Source organism: Nothobranchius furzeri, chromosome 15 (assembly GCF_043380555.1).
Source record: "Nothobranchius furzeri strain GRZ-AD chromosome 15, NfurGRZ-RIMD1, whole genome shotgun sequence".
In the NCBI taxonomy this organism is placed as follows: domain Eukaryota; kingdom Metazoa; phylum Chordata; class Actinopteri; order Cyprinodontiformes; family Nothobranchiidae; genus Nothobranchius; species Nothobranchius furzeri.
Genome location: NC_091755.1, coordinates 41705572 through 41723071, shown reverse-complemented (window position 1 = coordinate 41723071; position 17500 = coordinate 41705572). Strand labels below are relative to the sequence as shown.

General features: G+C 42.8%; 1 protein-coding gene across 4 annotated transcripts in view; it reads left to right on the top strand.

Annotated features, from left to right (window-relative positions):
* frmd4bb (FERM domain containing 4Bb) overlaps nucleotides 1–17500 on the top strand; it is a 61259-nt gene that overhangs the window by 25021 nt on the left and 18738 nt on the right. For all 4 annotated transcript variants that reach the window (XM_054745662.2, XM_054745661.2, XM_054745660.2 and 1 more), the window contains exon 2: nucleotides 16997–17062. In XM_054745662.2, coding sequence (XP_054601637.1) covers nucleotides 16997–17062 — 66 coding nt within the window. The remainder of the gene's footprint in view (nucleotides 1–16996; nucleotides 17063–17500) is intronic.

Below are 17500 nucleotides of genomic sequence, written 5' to 3'. Positions count from 1 at the left end.
GATCCGAGAGAGGAACATCCATGATCCTGAAACGTGGAAGTCTGGTTCTGATCAGTGAGCGGCATGTTTCTGGTGCGGAAGCCTCGGTCTCAGGTGGAACCACCCATGCACAGTCACCTAGCTCTCATTGTTCTCCCCGGCTCTCATCACCGGCATCAGTGGGCCATGCTGCTCATCCGGACAGCATCTAAATGCACGAGTTGTTGCAGAAAGAATAAAAACATAATTTATCAGTTCTGTACTGAATGAGTCATGCAGCATTTGCAGGAAGTGTTGCCGAATGATTAAATGTTCCCTGAATCATTGCACTGCTGCCTGTTGAAGGATTTCATCATGCATCAGTGTGGTTGTAGCAGCTTAGCTGAACTGATTTTGGTCATAATTCATGAGAAAATAAATCTGTTGTTATAAGGAGCTGCAGACTTGCACCCCCCCCCCCCCCCCCATGAACCTTTATTCAGAGAATAGAATTCGGCAGGTTTCAGATTTTTTAATTAATGGAAACAAATAATCATCAAGATTAGTTTAGAAAATGTTGAAATCACTATTAAATATTTTTTAGACCTGTAGTGCACCAGCAGGAGGCACAGTTGGGCGCTTTAGTGATGATTATAACTTATTAAAGTATGACTGATGAGACCAAAACTACTCTTGCCATGCTAGAAGTACTGTAGACTACTATAAGTACCCTCTGGGGTTAAGAACTGTATAAAATATTTAATAGCATTCAGACATGTCGGCTCCAACTAAGCTTCACTGTACGTTTGATTTACGGTCACATGATGAAAACACGGCCAGATAGTTTTGCTATAAAAGCAGAGAAGAGCTAGCGTAGTGAACTAGACCAAATTCGTGCTCTGCAAAGTTTGGTCTAGGAACGCTTCATTGCAGCATTCTGGCTGGCCAATCACAGCTCTCTATAGGTGAATCAAACTGATAGAGCGCTGTGATTGGTCCACAATAGTGGGCCATTCACAGCGCTCTATCTGCTTTGTGGGCCAATCAGGGCCCTCTATTCTTCTGGTGGGTGGGATGATGTGACAGAGTGAAACAAGATGGCGACAGCTCGTTTGAAAAGGCGTTTACATCACATTTGGACTATTTGGACTTGGGCTTCATTAGAACCTGGAGCAGATAGATGTATTTAAGTCCTTTATTAAAATAAATGATGTGTTTTCATCTTCTTCTACAATGGACTGCCTCGTTTACCAACATCCGTTGTGGTGAGTACGGCCCAATCCCAATACTTGCACTGCGCCCTCCAGAGTGCACTTGGAGAAAGTGCACAGTGAAGCTTCGAGTGGGTGTGACATAAGTCTGCAAATAATTGCTGAATTGAGACAGGGAGCACTGCGTCAACAACTTTCAAACAAACAACCAAACTGTTACGTCCACTTCAGCAGCCAGGCCCGTGCACATGCCGTCCGGAGCGGCAGCAAACGAGCGCGTCCTCACGCCAGTCGAACTTCCGGACAAAAGACGATAAGTTTCGTTTTCCGCTGGCTTTTCATAGCTTTCCGCTGTCTGGCGGGCTGGACCCTGCTGTGTATCAGCACATGCGCAGAACCCGTGCTCCGCTTTGGTGACGTCATCACGCTGCTTCCGGGTGCAAAGGCTCATGGGAAATGAAGTTGTAGCTGGCGCTGATGTTTCATATGCCTTATTTCTTTACGCTTCAGGGCGTTTTTGGCACAGTCTTTTGGAGAAAATACTGAGTAGCAACTTCTCATGAGGGCAGACCCTCAACACTGTTATTTGAAATAAATGTATATTCACTGCTGCTTTGTCTAAAACATTCAGAGCATCAACTAATCTTCCTAAAACAAACTAATTTCATCAGAAAATACATATTTTCAGAAAAGGACATTGAGCCTTTTCTCCCGCAGCAATGGATTGTGGGTAATGCACTTCACCCAAGTCCACATTGACGCGAACTTGGGTGAAGTGCAGATCAAGGGTGCAAAAGGGGCGTGATCAACTTCCACACTTGAGAATCGGGACACCCTACACACTCTCAGCCCTGGCCAGGATCGCGCAACTGAAGGGCACAAGGGAGGAAGTGCGAATAGTGAGATAGGGCCTATGTTGTTCATTGTCCAGGAGCAACTGTCAAAGGAGCGTTGCCAGACTAAATACTATATATATTTACTAGGTTGCTACTACTTGCTAGGCTAGAGAAGAGCTGCTACGGGAGCCCAGATGTCCAAACAGGAAGTCGATGTACATATAATGTGTTTTTTCAGGAATGTGACTGCATGGGCATAGAAAACAATCTGAAGTTGTGCTGGATGCCCCACCACGTTTTAAAACACCACCAGATGTGGGCCAGCTTACCCTCTGAAAGGGGTGGGAGGAGAGACACGATCAAAGCTTCAAAAGTAATAAAAGTAACTTTAGTGATCATTTTTTGTTGGTTGATGACACGTTTTTGTCATTAGGAGCTGAGATTTAAAGAGCAAGTCACCCCTACAAGAAACTTACTTCAGTCTCTCTTCATGTTTGAAAAATGCAACAAATGCTGTTGCCTAGCAGACCGAGAGGGCGGAGCCACTAACAAATACACACACACACACAGCCTCACAACGGCATTGTGACATCATAATATACCAGTTTACATCATAGCATACCTCTTAGCCAATAGCGGTGGCAGATTTAAATTCCAATGCAGTGCAGAGTTTTTACCTGACGATGGCGCAACACTGACAGTTTTAGGCAAAATATTTAAATTTGAACTAAGATGCACTGAAGTGCCAAATTATTGACCACATGTGTCTGCAGCACGATTAGACACACATTTATATAGATTATCAGCCAAAAAAGATGATTTGGGGGTGACTTGCTCTTTAAATATCGATTTGAACAATTACAGAGGCCTATCCAAAACTTTCAAAGGGTTTCAACAATGACCTGCAGTTATCTCAGCAGGAAGAGTGGGGGCGTACTTCAAGCGTCACACTGTGTAAACAGGAACTGTCTGCATATCAAACACGTCCAGCCTGAAACGCCACGGCTCTTCCTATTTGTCCTGTGTCTTATGTCGTCACAGCTGAAACCCCGTCCGCTTATTAAACCATTTAAAAGGAAATCATTTTAACAAAAAAGCACAAATGAGCTTTTTAGATATGCTGCATGGAGATAATCTCTGCCTAACGTGCACGAGTCTAAATGAGATGCTCTTTTATGTGAGAAACGTCGCAGCTCGCAGTTGCACCCTTTCCATTTAGTAATCAAATCCTCCACAGGACAAAATTAGCTAACGATGGAGTGGAAGTGATCTAAATTTGAACGTGTGAATAATCGTGTTTTCACGTCTTTGTGAGGGAGCAAGTGGGATAAGTGGGATGATGTGAAACGTGATAGTAGAGCACCAGGAACAGGTTAGCAGGTGAGGATCTGGAGGAAGATTTATCCTTGTGCTGAAAATTATTGTTTGATCAATCTGATCAAGCGCTTTGAAAAAGCCCTCTGAGCCTCAGATGAATGTGAATTATGAAGGTAGGAACCGCTTAGTGATGATATCTGATCAGACATTACTCCTCGTTCTGTTTTTCGTTTCCTCCCTGCAGTTCTGCATCCCTGAGCTCTGCAGAAAGTCGCTGCAGCACTTTGTGAAGGGACTCTGCAGCTTGTGATGTCAGGTTTGTTACAGGGATCGGCTGTAAATCTGTAGGAATTAGCTCCAAATGTTGTACACACGCCAATATGGAATGGTTTTATGCCACCCTGCCGTGCGTTGAGCTTTTCGACTGTTTTAATTTATCTCCAGTCTTTCAGCGTTTTAACTTCTTAATCATTAGACGACGATTTAAAGAGGCACTTCTAACTGCAGGTCTCCGATCAGAAGATTCATGTCGCTTAAAGTCAAGATGGAGGAAACATGGATTTCAGGGCCCCCCCCCCAAAAAAAAAAGCTGCAGCAGTCACCCCCCCCTGCCGATCAGGTGCTGCAGATGTGTGTGATTAAGTCATAATCCCCCATTTTTACCTCGTAACATTTTTACAACCAGCCTTAACACATAACCACTTCCTCATGAGGTCATGATTATTATCACTGCAGCAGGGAACGTTTCCCTCTCTTTGAGCTGCTTTTTGGCAGGATATGGAGAAAACCCACATAAAAGCACGTTTTTGCATTTGGGTCTGAAATGCTTTTTATATAAGTTCAACTACTCAAAAGCACTTTGTTGAAAATGGAAAACGGAGTCCCTTTAGCATTATTCATCAGAGAAGCAACGCGTGTTTCCTCTCTGACATCAGCAACAGGTGACAAGCACATTTCTTAAAATTCACTCAAACCCATTTTCATTTTGGACACAGAACTTCTGTGTTGCCCATTTTTCGTGAACCCATAGTTTTAACGTCGACCATCTGTTCCTGCTAAAGCGGTTCCTTCAGTGATCGTTTAGACCGAAAACTGGGGATGTGTGATGGTGAAATTCTGGCGATACGATACGCATCCCGATACAGGGGAGGCGATATAATGTATGGCGATACATTCAGTCAGATGTTAGTAACGATTTTTTTAGACAGAATTTATTGTAGGAATATTAAACAGTCCAAACTGATCAACACAATCTCACACCCTAAGCGTCGGAAACAAACGCTTGGTCAGCCAACCTCCACGTCAGACCCCAGACGCCAAAAGTGCCCTTTTTCGTTACTTATGTGTGAAAAGGGGTTTTTCCCTTTTGTAACTGCAGATCCCAATGCAGCGTAACACTAACGTGATTAGATATCCGCCGATGCGGCACCGAACCACCTCGTTTAACCGCACCTAAACCTTAACGTTTCACTATTTCTAACCTTCCCCTCTCCCTCATCCTAACCTTAACCCTCTTGCTACCTAAAACGTTACTCTCACTGTGATCAAGCGTTTGTTTCCCATGTATTTTGACTCTGACAGTCAGAGTCTGACTGTGAATTTTCGTATTTGCCGCCCAAGGGGAACGTTAGAACATACCATCTGGCGAGGGGGAGGTTACACATACCCTCTACTTTTAACCTCCACCGTGGAAGATGAAACCTCCCCCTCGCATTGGCTCGGTCCAAACTCGACCAATCACGAGGCGGTTCCCGCCGTTCACTTCATAGAGCCGGCTTTTAGAGCGATCGACACATCACTAACGTGTTCGCTAGCAAGATGGTTAAGGTTAGGATAGGGGTGAGGGGAAGGTTAAATAAGAGGATAAGGTTAAGGTGAGGTACAATGAGCTTGTTTGGTGCCCTGGCTGCGGACATCCCATCACGTCAGCGTAACGCTGCATTGGGATCTGCAGTCAAATAAGGGGAAAAATACCTTTTCGCACATAAGTAACGAAAAAGAGCACTTTTGGTGTCAGGGGTCTGACGTGGAGGGCGGCTGACCAAGCGTTTGTTTTTGACGCGCTGGGAGTGAGAACGTGTTGAACTGATACATAACATGTTTAACATAGGTATCCGAACCATGACAGAGGGTTTAATGGTGGAAACAAAAACCCACCGCACACCGCTGCCAACTAGTGTTTGAATTGCACCAAAAGAAAAGAATATACACAAATGTTTGCATGTAAACTCTTCCAAAAATTAGATACGCAGCTTTTGAATATTATTACAATATTGCAGGAAAAAAAATCACAATATATTGTCAAATCGGTATTTCCTTACATTCCTGCTGAAAACTTTTAAATGTAACATTTAAAATCAACAAGAGTGATTTTTGTCTAATTGAAATTTAATGCATGTTGTGTTACTGTTGTGTGTCTTGTGATGAAAACAGTCTGACTTTTGTTTTGTGACCAAAGTCTAGTAAAGTCTAACCTTTCTCAGTGGCCTAGTGGTAGAGTGTCCGCCCTGAGACTGGGAGGTCAGGGGTCGATTCCTGGTCGGGTCATACCAAAGACTTTGAAAAAATGGGACCCAATGCCTCCCTGCTTGACACTCAGCATTAAGGGGTTGGATTGGGGGGTTAAACCACCAAATGGTTCCCAAGCGCGGCTGTGTCTGCAGCTCACCGCTCCCCCAGGGGATGGGTCAAATGCGGAGAACAAATTTCGCACACACACCTGTGTGTGTGACAACTAATGGGACTTTAACTTTAACTTTAACTTTAAAAGGCTCAGAAATGTGACGTTACCATTCCCCTGTCTCTGATGTGAGCAGGCTGCACCTGCTCTGCACCAGAGTGGTAACCATCGACATAAATATACGGTGGTAACCTGCAAACCTCAGTGAGACTCCTGACTGTGAACCTGTTTCCTTTACATCTAATTGAAAATGCAGCGGCTGAAGAGGAACGTTTCATTGGTATTAGCTGCACAGGTTTGACAGCCAGTACTGATTTCAGATAACTGTGATCTGCTGAGGCTGGTTTAGATGGTTTAGATGGTTTATCTAACGAACTAGAACTAGTTAATTAGCGTTAGCAGAGCTGAGTTCACAAAACCAGCCACGATGCATCCAGAGACAATGACATTTAGAGCATCAGTCTGGTGAATCACTGATTACATTGCTCATGATGATGTTTGGAGGTCATCTCCTATAAGATGAACTTTTAGCACCGTGAGCTTTGCAGACAAATTTCTAAAATGTAATCACCACATAGACTCTTTGATTAGTGCGTGTTTGGATTCCCATCAGTTGGGCCCTGCTTTTGACAGCAGCACTGAAATTAGGAGGACAACAGCACAAGACATCAGCTGTCCTATCAAAATGATTGTCGATGACATCACATGGACCATTTGTCCACTGAGGACTGTAGAGCTCAGAAGACTAAAATAAAACATCTGACTGATTGTATTTATATATATTCACATGAACCTGTCCTGTTATCTCGAATGACAATAAAATACAGTTCTAAAACGGAACAATTTATTCTCCCCTGGCTTTAATCTCTTAGTATCTGAGGCTCATTATGTTGGCGAATTTCTGGGCTATCACAAGCAGCCAGACAGCTCCTCTGTGAGATGACGGATACCTTCTGATCCCTGACAGCATGAGTCAAGATGAGACTTGAGATGAGGAGGTAATTCTGCAGCCTTCACATCACTTGCTGCTGTAACCACGACTCATCTCTCGGGGCTTTGGCTCTTTCTATTTTAGTTAGCTAACTGCATTTATATTAATGTGAGAATGAAACATTATGGAATTTCAAATGCACTGAAGGACTTAGATGTGACTTTTTTTTTGGGCTGGGTTGTGATCAACAGAGAACCGTGACACAGGCATTTAAGGTGCCCTCTAGTGGCCGGTTCCAGTCAATGTTTTAAATCCCACCCACCTTAAATGGGAAATTTTCCTGACTAAAGAGTAAAAATTCTTCCAGCGACGATGGTGATGTTGGTTGATTCCCATGGTTCATCTGGTGCTGCGTGTCCAGAGACCAAACTTTTTAAATTACATTTTGCTGTGATTAGTCATCTTGAAATCACCAGGGTTGAGTGCTGAGTGGGCAGGGCTCAAACTCTGGATCCAAAACGATGATAAAGAAAATATTTTGATTTCACTTTTCTACAGCTGAGATACACACCACCATAGAAGCATCATCCATCTTCACATATGTGTCTGTGGTTGTGAGATGCTGGTTGAACAGGACACCATGAATGCAAACAGCTTCTGAATTTGGCGACCCTACGTTGTGTCATCAGGGGACAGAATTTGGCAGCTTTGTGATTTCATGTTGAAGTCCCAACAATAACCCTCAAAACTTCAGGTCATGATTAATGATTTCTCTTTCCCACTATAACTGATTTAATGGATTAGCCCACTGAGTTAATAAAGCAGTCATTAGCTTGAATGTGCCTGCCTCAAACTGTTGTGTTACTGTAAAATGGGCTGCATGGAGGCACAGTGGTTAGCACTGTTGCCTTGCAGCACGAAGGTTGCAGGTTCGAAACTCGGCTGCGGCCTTTCTGCCTGGAGTTGCGTGTTCTCCCCATGCATGCGTGGGTTTCCTCCGGGTACTCCGGTTTCCCCCACAGATCACAACATGCCCTATAGGTTATAAATTGTAAGTCGCTTTGGATAAAAGCGTCTGCTAAATAAATAAACAACAATAAACAACAATAAATGCACACATGTAGCTGGGTGTTTGGAAAACCAAATATCCTCCCCCACTTGTCTAGGAACAAACTTGGGTTTACACAACCTCGTTTTCAGCAGCAAATCCAGAGCTTTGTGCAGCCAAGCCTCTAGATGGCAGTATTGTGAGTATTACATCATTGTGCAGTCAAGCCTCTAGGTGGCAGTATTGTGAGTATTATAACATTGTGCAGTCAAGCCTTTAGGTGGCAGTATTATGAGTATTATAACATTGTGCAGTCAAGCCTTTAGGTGGCAGTATTGTGAGTATTACATCATTGTGCAGCCAAGCCTCTAGGTGGCAGTATTGTGAGTATTACATCATTGTGCAGCCAAGCCTCTAGGTGGCAGTATTGTGAGTATTATAACATTGTGCAGTCAAGCCTTTAGGTGGCAGTATTATGAGTATTATAACATTGTGCAGTCAAGCCTCTAGGTGGCAGTATTGTGAGTATTACATCATTGTGCAGCCAAGCCTCTAGGTGGCAGTATTGTGAGTATTACATCATTGTGCAGCCAAGCCTCTAGGTGGCAGTATTGTGAGTATTATAGCATTGTGCAGTCAAGCCTTTAGGTGGCAGTATTATGAGTATTATAACATTGTGCAGTCAAGCCTTTAGGTGGCAGTATTGTGAGTATTACATCATTGTGCAGCCAAGCCTCTAGGTGGCAGTATTGTGAGTATTACACCATTGTGCAGCCAAGCCTCTAGGTGGCAGTATTGTGAGTATTACATCATTGTGCAGCCAAGCCTCTAGGTGGCAGTATTGTGAGTATTACACCATTGTGCAGTCAAGCCTCTAGGTGGCAGTATTGTGAGTATTACACCATTGTGCAGTCAAGCCTCTAGGTGGCAGTATTGTGAGTATTATAGCATTGTGCAGTCAAGCCTTTAGGTGGCAGTATTATGAGTATTATAACATTGTGCAGTCAAGCCTTTAGGTGGCAGTATTGTGAGTATTACATCATTGTGCAGCCAAGCCTCTAGGTGGCAGTATTGTGAGTATTACACCATTGTGCAGCCAAGCCTCTAGGTGGCAGTATTGTGAGTATTACATCATTGTGCAGCCAAGCCTCTAGGTGGCAGTATTGTGAGTATTACACCATTGTGCAGTCAAGCCTCTAGGTGGCAGTATTGTGAGTATTACACCATTGTGCAGTCAAGCCTCTAGGTGGCAGTATTGTGAGTATTATAGCATTGTGCAGTCAAGCCTTTAGGTGGCAGTATTATGAGTATTATAACATTGTGCAGTCAAGCCTTTAGGTGGCAGTATTGTGAGTATTACATCATTGTGCAGCCAAGCCTCTAGGTGGCAGTATTGTGAGTATTACATAATTGTGCAGTCAAGCCTCTAGGTGGCAGTATTGTGAGTATTACATCATTGTGCAGTCAAGCCTCTAGGTGGCAGTATTGTGAGTATTATAGCATTGTGCAGTCAAGCCTTTAGGTGGCAGTATTATGAGTATTATAACATTGTGCAGTCAAGCCTCTAGGTGGCAGTATTGTGAGTATTACATAATTGTGCAGTCAAGCCTCTAGGTGGCAGTATTGTGAGTATTACATCATTGTGCAGTCAAGCCTTTAGGTGGCAGTATTGTGAGTATTATAGCATTGTGCAGTCAAGCCTTTAGGTGGCAGTATTGTGAGTATTACATCATTGTGCAGTCAAGCCTTTAGGTGGCAGTATTGTGAGTATTATAACATTGTGCAGTCAAGCCTTTAGGTGGCAGTATTGTGAGTATTACATCATTGTGCAGTCAAGCCTTTAGGTGGCAGTATTGTGAGTATTACATCATTGTGCAGTCAAGCCTTTAGGTGGCAGTATTGTGAGTATTACATCATTGTGCAGTCAAGCCTCTAGATGGCAGTATTGTGAGTATTATAGCATTGTGCAGTCAAGCCTTTAGGTGGCAGTATTGTGAGTATTATAGCATTGTGCAGTCAAGCCTTTAGGTGGCAGTATTGTGAGTATTATAGCATTATGCAGCACAAGTTTCTAGATGGCAGTATTGCAAGTATTAGAAGATTGTTCAGATAATCTTCTTGGTGGTGGTATTTGGTGGCGGTATTGTGAGAATTAGCGCAATGTGCAGCACAAGGCTCGAGGTGGCAGTAATTTCCCAGATTGTTGGTGTCCGCCAAAAACATTCCTTGAAATGAGGCAAAATTATTAAATTATAAATTATTTTTAAAACTGAGTCAAAGGAGTGTGCCCAATAGTGTCATTGGGATTTTGGTCTATTGCTATGCCAACCAGAGCATGCAGGTAAAATGGGGAAACACTGTTTATATGGATGAGCTGTCTGAACAGCTAGAGAGTGTAAAACAGGCGGTGTGATTGGTGGCATGTTAGTGAACCATCTGATGATTTGGTGCTGGATCAAGTCAAGATTAAACTGTTTAGCATATACTGCTATGTTTATTATTATGTTTATTTATTTGGCAGACGCTTTTATCCAAAGCGACGTACAATTTTTTACTTGTAGGGCATGTTGTGATCTGTAGGGTAAACCAGAGTACCTGGCGGAAACCCACGCATGCATAGGGAGAACACGCAACTCCACGCAGAAAGGCCGCAGCCGAGTATCGAACCTGCAACCTTCTTGCTGCGAGGCAACAGTGCTAACAACTGCGCCACCATGCAGCCCGTACTGTAGTACTCTTGTATACTGCCCCCTTGTAGGCTAGGTTTAAAAAGTCCAGTAAGTATAAGATTCAAGTTGCTTGTAATGATTGTATGTGCATATTATTCAGAAAACCAAGATGGTACAAGTGAGGTGTCAAGCTAGAGTCCATGCATGTCCTGGTATGATGAGAATATGTGTCGACTGGGTAACTCCATTAAGCATTTGACTGATCCTGGGCTTAGTGATGTGTGATATCATTCAGGTATGTGGACATAATGGTATAGTTGTCTTTTCAATTAGTGTTTGTGTTTTTAATATGTGAGTTTTTATGTCTTTTATGTATATAAAGGAGTTTGTATTCATTTTCTTCTACATAGAGCAGTAATTGTATGAATATGCTAATGAGTGTAGACACAAGTCACATATGAGGACTTTTGTCACGGGCATGGACATGCAAAACCTAAAACCTCGGTTATTTACATTCACAAACAAACTTTGACAATGAAGAATTCACAAATCTCCTCCTTGGTCTGAGTTTTGGGAAGAATTGACTTGGGGCAGTGGCAGAGGAGGTAAGTGCCTGCCTGACCAGTGGTCTGCAGATTTGAACCCTGCTCAGTCTGTCGTTTTCATTGTGCCCTTGGGCAAGACATGCCTTGCCTGCTGGTGGGGATCGGAGGGACCGGTGGCGCCAGTGTTTGGCTGTCTCACTTCCAGGGCAGCTGTAGCATCAGTGTAGCTCATCACCACCTGCGTGTGTGTGGGTTAGTGACAGGTTTTGTTGTAATGTCAATCCATCAAACACCTTTTTAGTTCCATAGTTTTCTTATCACTGGTGTTGTGCACAGTTAACTCCGGTTGTAGGTTGCTACCTCCGTTAGTTTAGCTCCCACCTCCGCATTAGCTTTGGGTTACCTTCAGGTTAGCTTGTAGCTAGTTCGACCGGGTGTCGTCAGTTGATCCCAGCCTTACAGCCCCACCCTCAGCTCCACCTCTCTTCCCTTTTGTGGAATTGTCTGGGCTTGACGGAACCTGTGACACGGTCAAAATGGCGGTGGTGGCCACCTCCCATTTTTCTTCAAAAATGTGTTATTGGAGTCTATGGAAACCCATTGTCCAATATTTATATGTCGATGGTATATATATGTATGTATACATATATATGTATATATATATATATATATTAGGGGTGGGCCGTTATCGGCGTTAACGCGCTGCGGCAAAGCCAGACTCTTATCGCGCGATAAAAAAAATGACGCCGTTAATCTATTCTCAAAGTTGGGTTGGGATCTGCGTCTATACTAAGCTATGATGACTTTCACATTGCGCGGATGGATACCTGGTTGGCGCGGATGTATACTCGGCGCGGATCATCGTACGTATGGACGGACGCCAGGCTCGCGGAGTTTAATGTTCCCCATGCAGCCGAACAGTCGCACCTTCGCCACCAGCAGCGCTTCTCCCTTCTCATCGCGCGGGACAAGTAAATAATTTACGTACTTTCACCAGAGTTTAATCCATAAATCCGACTTTCATTCTTTTTATTTTGTTTTGTTTACCTCCGACATTTTCAGCCGGGCTTTCCCCGGGCCACACTTCACCGTCCGCGGCCGAAGCAGCGCTCGGATGTAAGAAAACCGAGACAAAGTCACCTGTAATAATAAACGTTTTACTCATAAATTTTTATATTTGTTTAGAAAAGTTGAGCTAGGATAACTCCCCTTGCCGTTTTCAGAGACAACAACAGCAACAGTTGGCTTCTGCTCATACAGGTGAGCAGTGGCATTTCCAGCTCTCGCTCCAATTCACCAGAGGCGATCCTACATGCAAACTAAAGGGGGGCATTGGAAGGGCACCCCAGAAATTTAACCCACTCCCCAGGCCAGATAGTTTGTGTGTGTGTGTATGTATGTATGTATGTATGTATGTATGTGTGTGTGTGTGTGTGTGTGTGTGTGTGTGTGTGTGTGTGTGTGTGTGTGTATATATATATATATATATATATATACTTTTTTCTTTAGCAGGCCATATTGTGCAGAAGAGAAGATCTAGTTTGTCACCAGACAATGTGAACAAGCTGGTCTGCTTGAGTGACTGGTGGAAGAAGGAGAAATAGAGCTTGGACTGATTGACCAAATGCTACTGGCTGTAAATAGTTAATCATGACCTATTCTGTAGACCTACAGTGCAGAATTTGTTGAACTGAATAAACAGCTATTAAACACAAATACTTATTGATCATTATTTATTTTCATCATCAGTTATCGTAGTAAAACTGCTTAATCAGTCTGTGATGCATTATTGAAACAAGAAATACGCCTCCATTCTCAAAGACTTGCTTTTATTCATTATCTAGGTAGCACACACATATGCCTTTGGCAGAATTTGAATGAGCCATTTTAATCTAGATTAATCTAGATTAATTCCAAGATTACAGTGAGATTAATCTAGATTAAAAAAATTAATCTATGCCCACCACTAATATATATATATATATATATATATATATATATATATATATATATATATATATATATATATATATATATATATATACATACATACCTATACATATACCTATATATATACATATGTGTATATATACAAGTGTATATATACAAGTGTATATATACACATATATATACCTATATATATACATACCTATACATATATATATATATATATATATATATATATATATATACATACACCATCGACATATAAATATTGGACAATGTGTTTCCATAGACTCCAATAACACATTTTTGAAGAAAAATGGGAGGTGGCCACCACCGCCATTTTGACCGTGTCACAGGTTCCGTCAAGCCCAGACAATTCCACAAAACCACCCTCAGGTATATACCATACAGGTATATATATATATATATATATATATATATGTACATACATGTGTATATATACACATGTATACACATGTATATATACACATGTATGTTTGTATATATACATACATACATGTGTATATATACACATGTATACACATGTATATATACACATGTATGTATGTATATATATATACATACATGTGTATATATACACATGTATACACATGTATATATATATACACACACACACACATATATATATGCTTTAAAATATTTTAGGACAGGTAGTAAAATGTTTGACTGGTTGCACTGGGTGTCTTCAGAAGAGTGTGTAAGCCCAGAGAGCAGACACAGACATGTGTGTGATACTGGCCTTCATTAATAATGCATGAAAACTGGAAAACGCGATAAGACGGGCTGCAGGCCGGACATGACATTTAACCAGTGTGACGTCTTAAATGCTGACAGCCGGTTTACTCAGGAGTCGGAGATATTCTAGTGTGAGCCCATTGACCACCTCAGGGTTGACATTTTTAATCAGCAATGTTAGAAAATGAAATGTAACAGTGTCTGCTAGCCACCACATGAATTTAGTGTTCCCCTTCTATGTGGTATGATTAAATGCAGGCATAGCTAGTCTTGTGGCCACATCTGCACGTTTTTCAATTCTCCACTGGGATATTCCATTTCATCCTACATAACAAGCTGCCAGTGCGCCAGCCTGGCCAAAAGGGCAGAACCTGCACCCTGCAGAGCGACGCTCAGGATGTCCAGTCTCTGGAGAGACAAACATAAAGACTGACAGCTCTTTCATCCTCTCTCAGTGCTTTTGTAAACCTGGAGTCCGAAGCTGGCCTTTTATCCAGGTGAATAGCGTGTGTTTGGTTCAGTAAGGAGCTAAAGTAGCGCTGATGCATGTCATCAGACTCCAAATACGTGTGAGAATGGTTGACAGAGTAGACGCTTGCATTCAGCAGCTTCAAATGCTGTCTGTTCTGTCTCACCCTGGTGAAACGCTCTTCTGCAGGCTTCCCGTGCTCCACCAGCTGATGCAGAGAGCAGTCCTGAACTGATTAGCTGAGATGATTCATTGTGTCAGCTGCTAAGCTCCTCCCACTTGTACCTCCTGAGCTAATTGCTCAGATAACTGGCTCTGTGGTAGCTGCTTACTTAAGAGCCCATATTCTGCACATGCACTCCTTTGGTTAAAATGATATTTTAGTTTTGCTCCATCTAGTGGTCGGTTCACAATAAACATTCGGAGAACTGTCAGCAGATGCCGTCACACGTAAATCAGCTCAAACCCATTTAATCACAATCCCACAACCTTAACAAGCAGAGCCACTGGAAAATGATTAGATTTTATTGAATGAACACTTTTAATTCTGATGATGAAAGAAAACATATGAGTTATGAGACAGGCAGGGCAGAAACAACATGCTGCAAAGATGATGTCATCCTGAGGGGCGTGTCAGTTTTACTTTTCAGCCACTTGTCTTCAGATTGTCTCTTGTTTGGTTAATATGACATCATTCAGATAAAATGCATGATATGATAAAAGGAACCTGATGTCCAGATTCAACACACTTTGCCCCCCCCCCCCCCCCCCCCAGTATTCCTCATATTACGAAGCCTTAAACCCTAAGAATGTGCCTCAGCCTGCCTCATTTCTGTGGGTCAGCTGTTTTCACACACCGTAAGCCTCTGCTGCTTACAGCGAAGGCCCAGAACGGACCAGTTTTCCCGTTAGCTGATGGACTGTAGCAGCAGTTTGGTGCTCTGGATCTGAGACGGTGTGTAAAGGATGAGAGCCAATCAGGGATGCTTCCACACCTGCACGCACCCTGGAGACGTCCTCCAGGTACGGTACCTGCTCTGCCAGAGTTAGAAGCGGCGATCAGCCTCATTCTGTCAAACCGGGAGGCTGCAGGATCCGTGAGGTTTTTTCAGTTTGGGAGCTGTTTTTGTTGTTAAACTGCACGGTTAACCTCAATCTGTCACTTTTGCAGGCTGCGTGATTTATCTAGTGTACAGAACTCACCACGTTCCCCCCCGAGTGTCGGCCTCACCTTAAACCACACCTGAAAGGGCACAGTGTTGGTTTTGATCTCCCACGGATAAATTATTTTGTGTTTGTTGTGTGAAGCTACCAGAAACAGCCGTGAAGATGTTTTCGTTGAAACAGCTAAACTGCGCACCGGTCCCCTCAAGAGCTGAAGCTCAGACCCACCAGAACCAGTGTGGATCAGGGACGACAAAGTTCTTAACATTCTTTGTGAATTACATGAAATCAACTGAGATTACACTTCTTTCCAAGACTTTTTAAAAACAAAATCTTAATCTAAGTTTATTTTAAAGCTTTAGCGTTCTAAAACATTACTAAATAACTAATATCAGTAAATGATGTTAAAATGAGCTCGCCGCTCATTTTTGTCTGAGGATCAGTGTGAACTAAACAAAAGCTGATATTTATGGATCCCAGCTGATCTGACCTCTACACAAAAAGGAACAAAGTAACACGATGAGGAAACAAATGCAGTATTATAATCTTACTGTGGAGAGACCAGAATCACAACTCTAAATCCCACCATTGGTTACCATAACAACACATCTCTGGGACAATGATGTTACTGTTTTCCTTGTGCAGCGCTGTGACGGAGCATTAGCCCCTTTTTGCTGTTTATCGCGGTGTTACGTTTGAACGTCTCATTTCAGCTAAAAGCTTCGATTTGAGAGAAGATGGCAGGAGTAAAGCTTTCAGATCAGGATTTTTTCATCCAAACCAACTTGCCTGTTGGTGAAATGTAATTGAAACACATTTTGATGATTCTCAAGATGTAGAATAGAAATCGTGTGCATGGATGTGGTAAAAGTGGAACCGTCCAGTAGGTGTTTGTCCTGTTCCATCTGGGTTCTAACACTAAAACAGCAGTCAGACACGGTGGTGGCAGTGTGATGGGCTGGGCTGCTCTGCTGCATCAGGACCACCTGCTGTAGCTGATGGATCCATGAATTCTGCCCTAGCAGAACATCCTGAAGGAGAATGTCTGATCTTTGACCTCACACAGGCCATTAAAGGTATAAAATACTCCAACATGGCTGAAGTTTCTGTAAAATGAAGGGGCATCAGACTTTTTCCCCTCCAGCCTGTTACAACCAGCCATCACGTTTGTTATTAAGGTCGTAACAAGGCCAGTTTAGATGCTTAGTTTCAGGTGAAAACTTGATTTCCTTTTACTCAGCTGTAACTTGCTGTTGAAGTTCTGTGCTGATCTGAATCATGTAAGTGTGACAAAATGCTTTATTCCAGCTCTGTGAAGACAAGATCATTGCTTTGGTAGTTGACTCATCATGACGATGACATCACAAAGCCACAAGATCACATTGTTATTCTCTCTTGTGATTATATCAGTCATCGATCACAATCTGTGTCACAAGTTTTGAGTTTCCTCTTCTTCCCATTTCAGATGACGGAGGGCCGACTGTTCCAGGTCCAGCTGCTGGACGACAGGAAGCTGGAGCTGCTGGTCCAGGTATGAACCTCCCTCTGAGAGCAGCTCATGAGCAGACAGCAGCTTCAGACAGGAAACTAAAGAATCTGTCACGTCTCATCAACATGAGACAAACCAGACTCAGGTAGAATTTAGGATTCATGACATGATCTAAAACGACTCAGCGTTACTTCAGAATGGGATGAAGAATAATAATACCGTAAATCCTCTAATACAGGCCCGGGCCTGTATTCGACTCATGCTCATCAAGCTCCAGGCCTTTATTGGAAGGAGGACCAGAATTAGAGGCCTGCCTCTAATTCTATTTGAGCAAAATGAACTAATGGTTCGTTGGAGTTATTGACAATTAAAATTGCGCCCACATTTTCAAAGTTAAACACATTTCTTTTAACAACGGTAGTTTCTGCTTCAGCCCTCTCCCCCCTCCCCCTACTTCAGTCCTCTCCCCCCTCCCCCTGT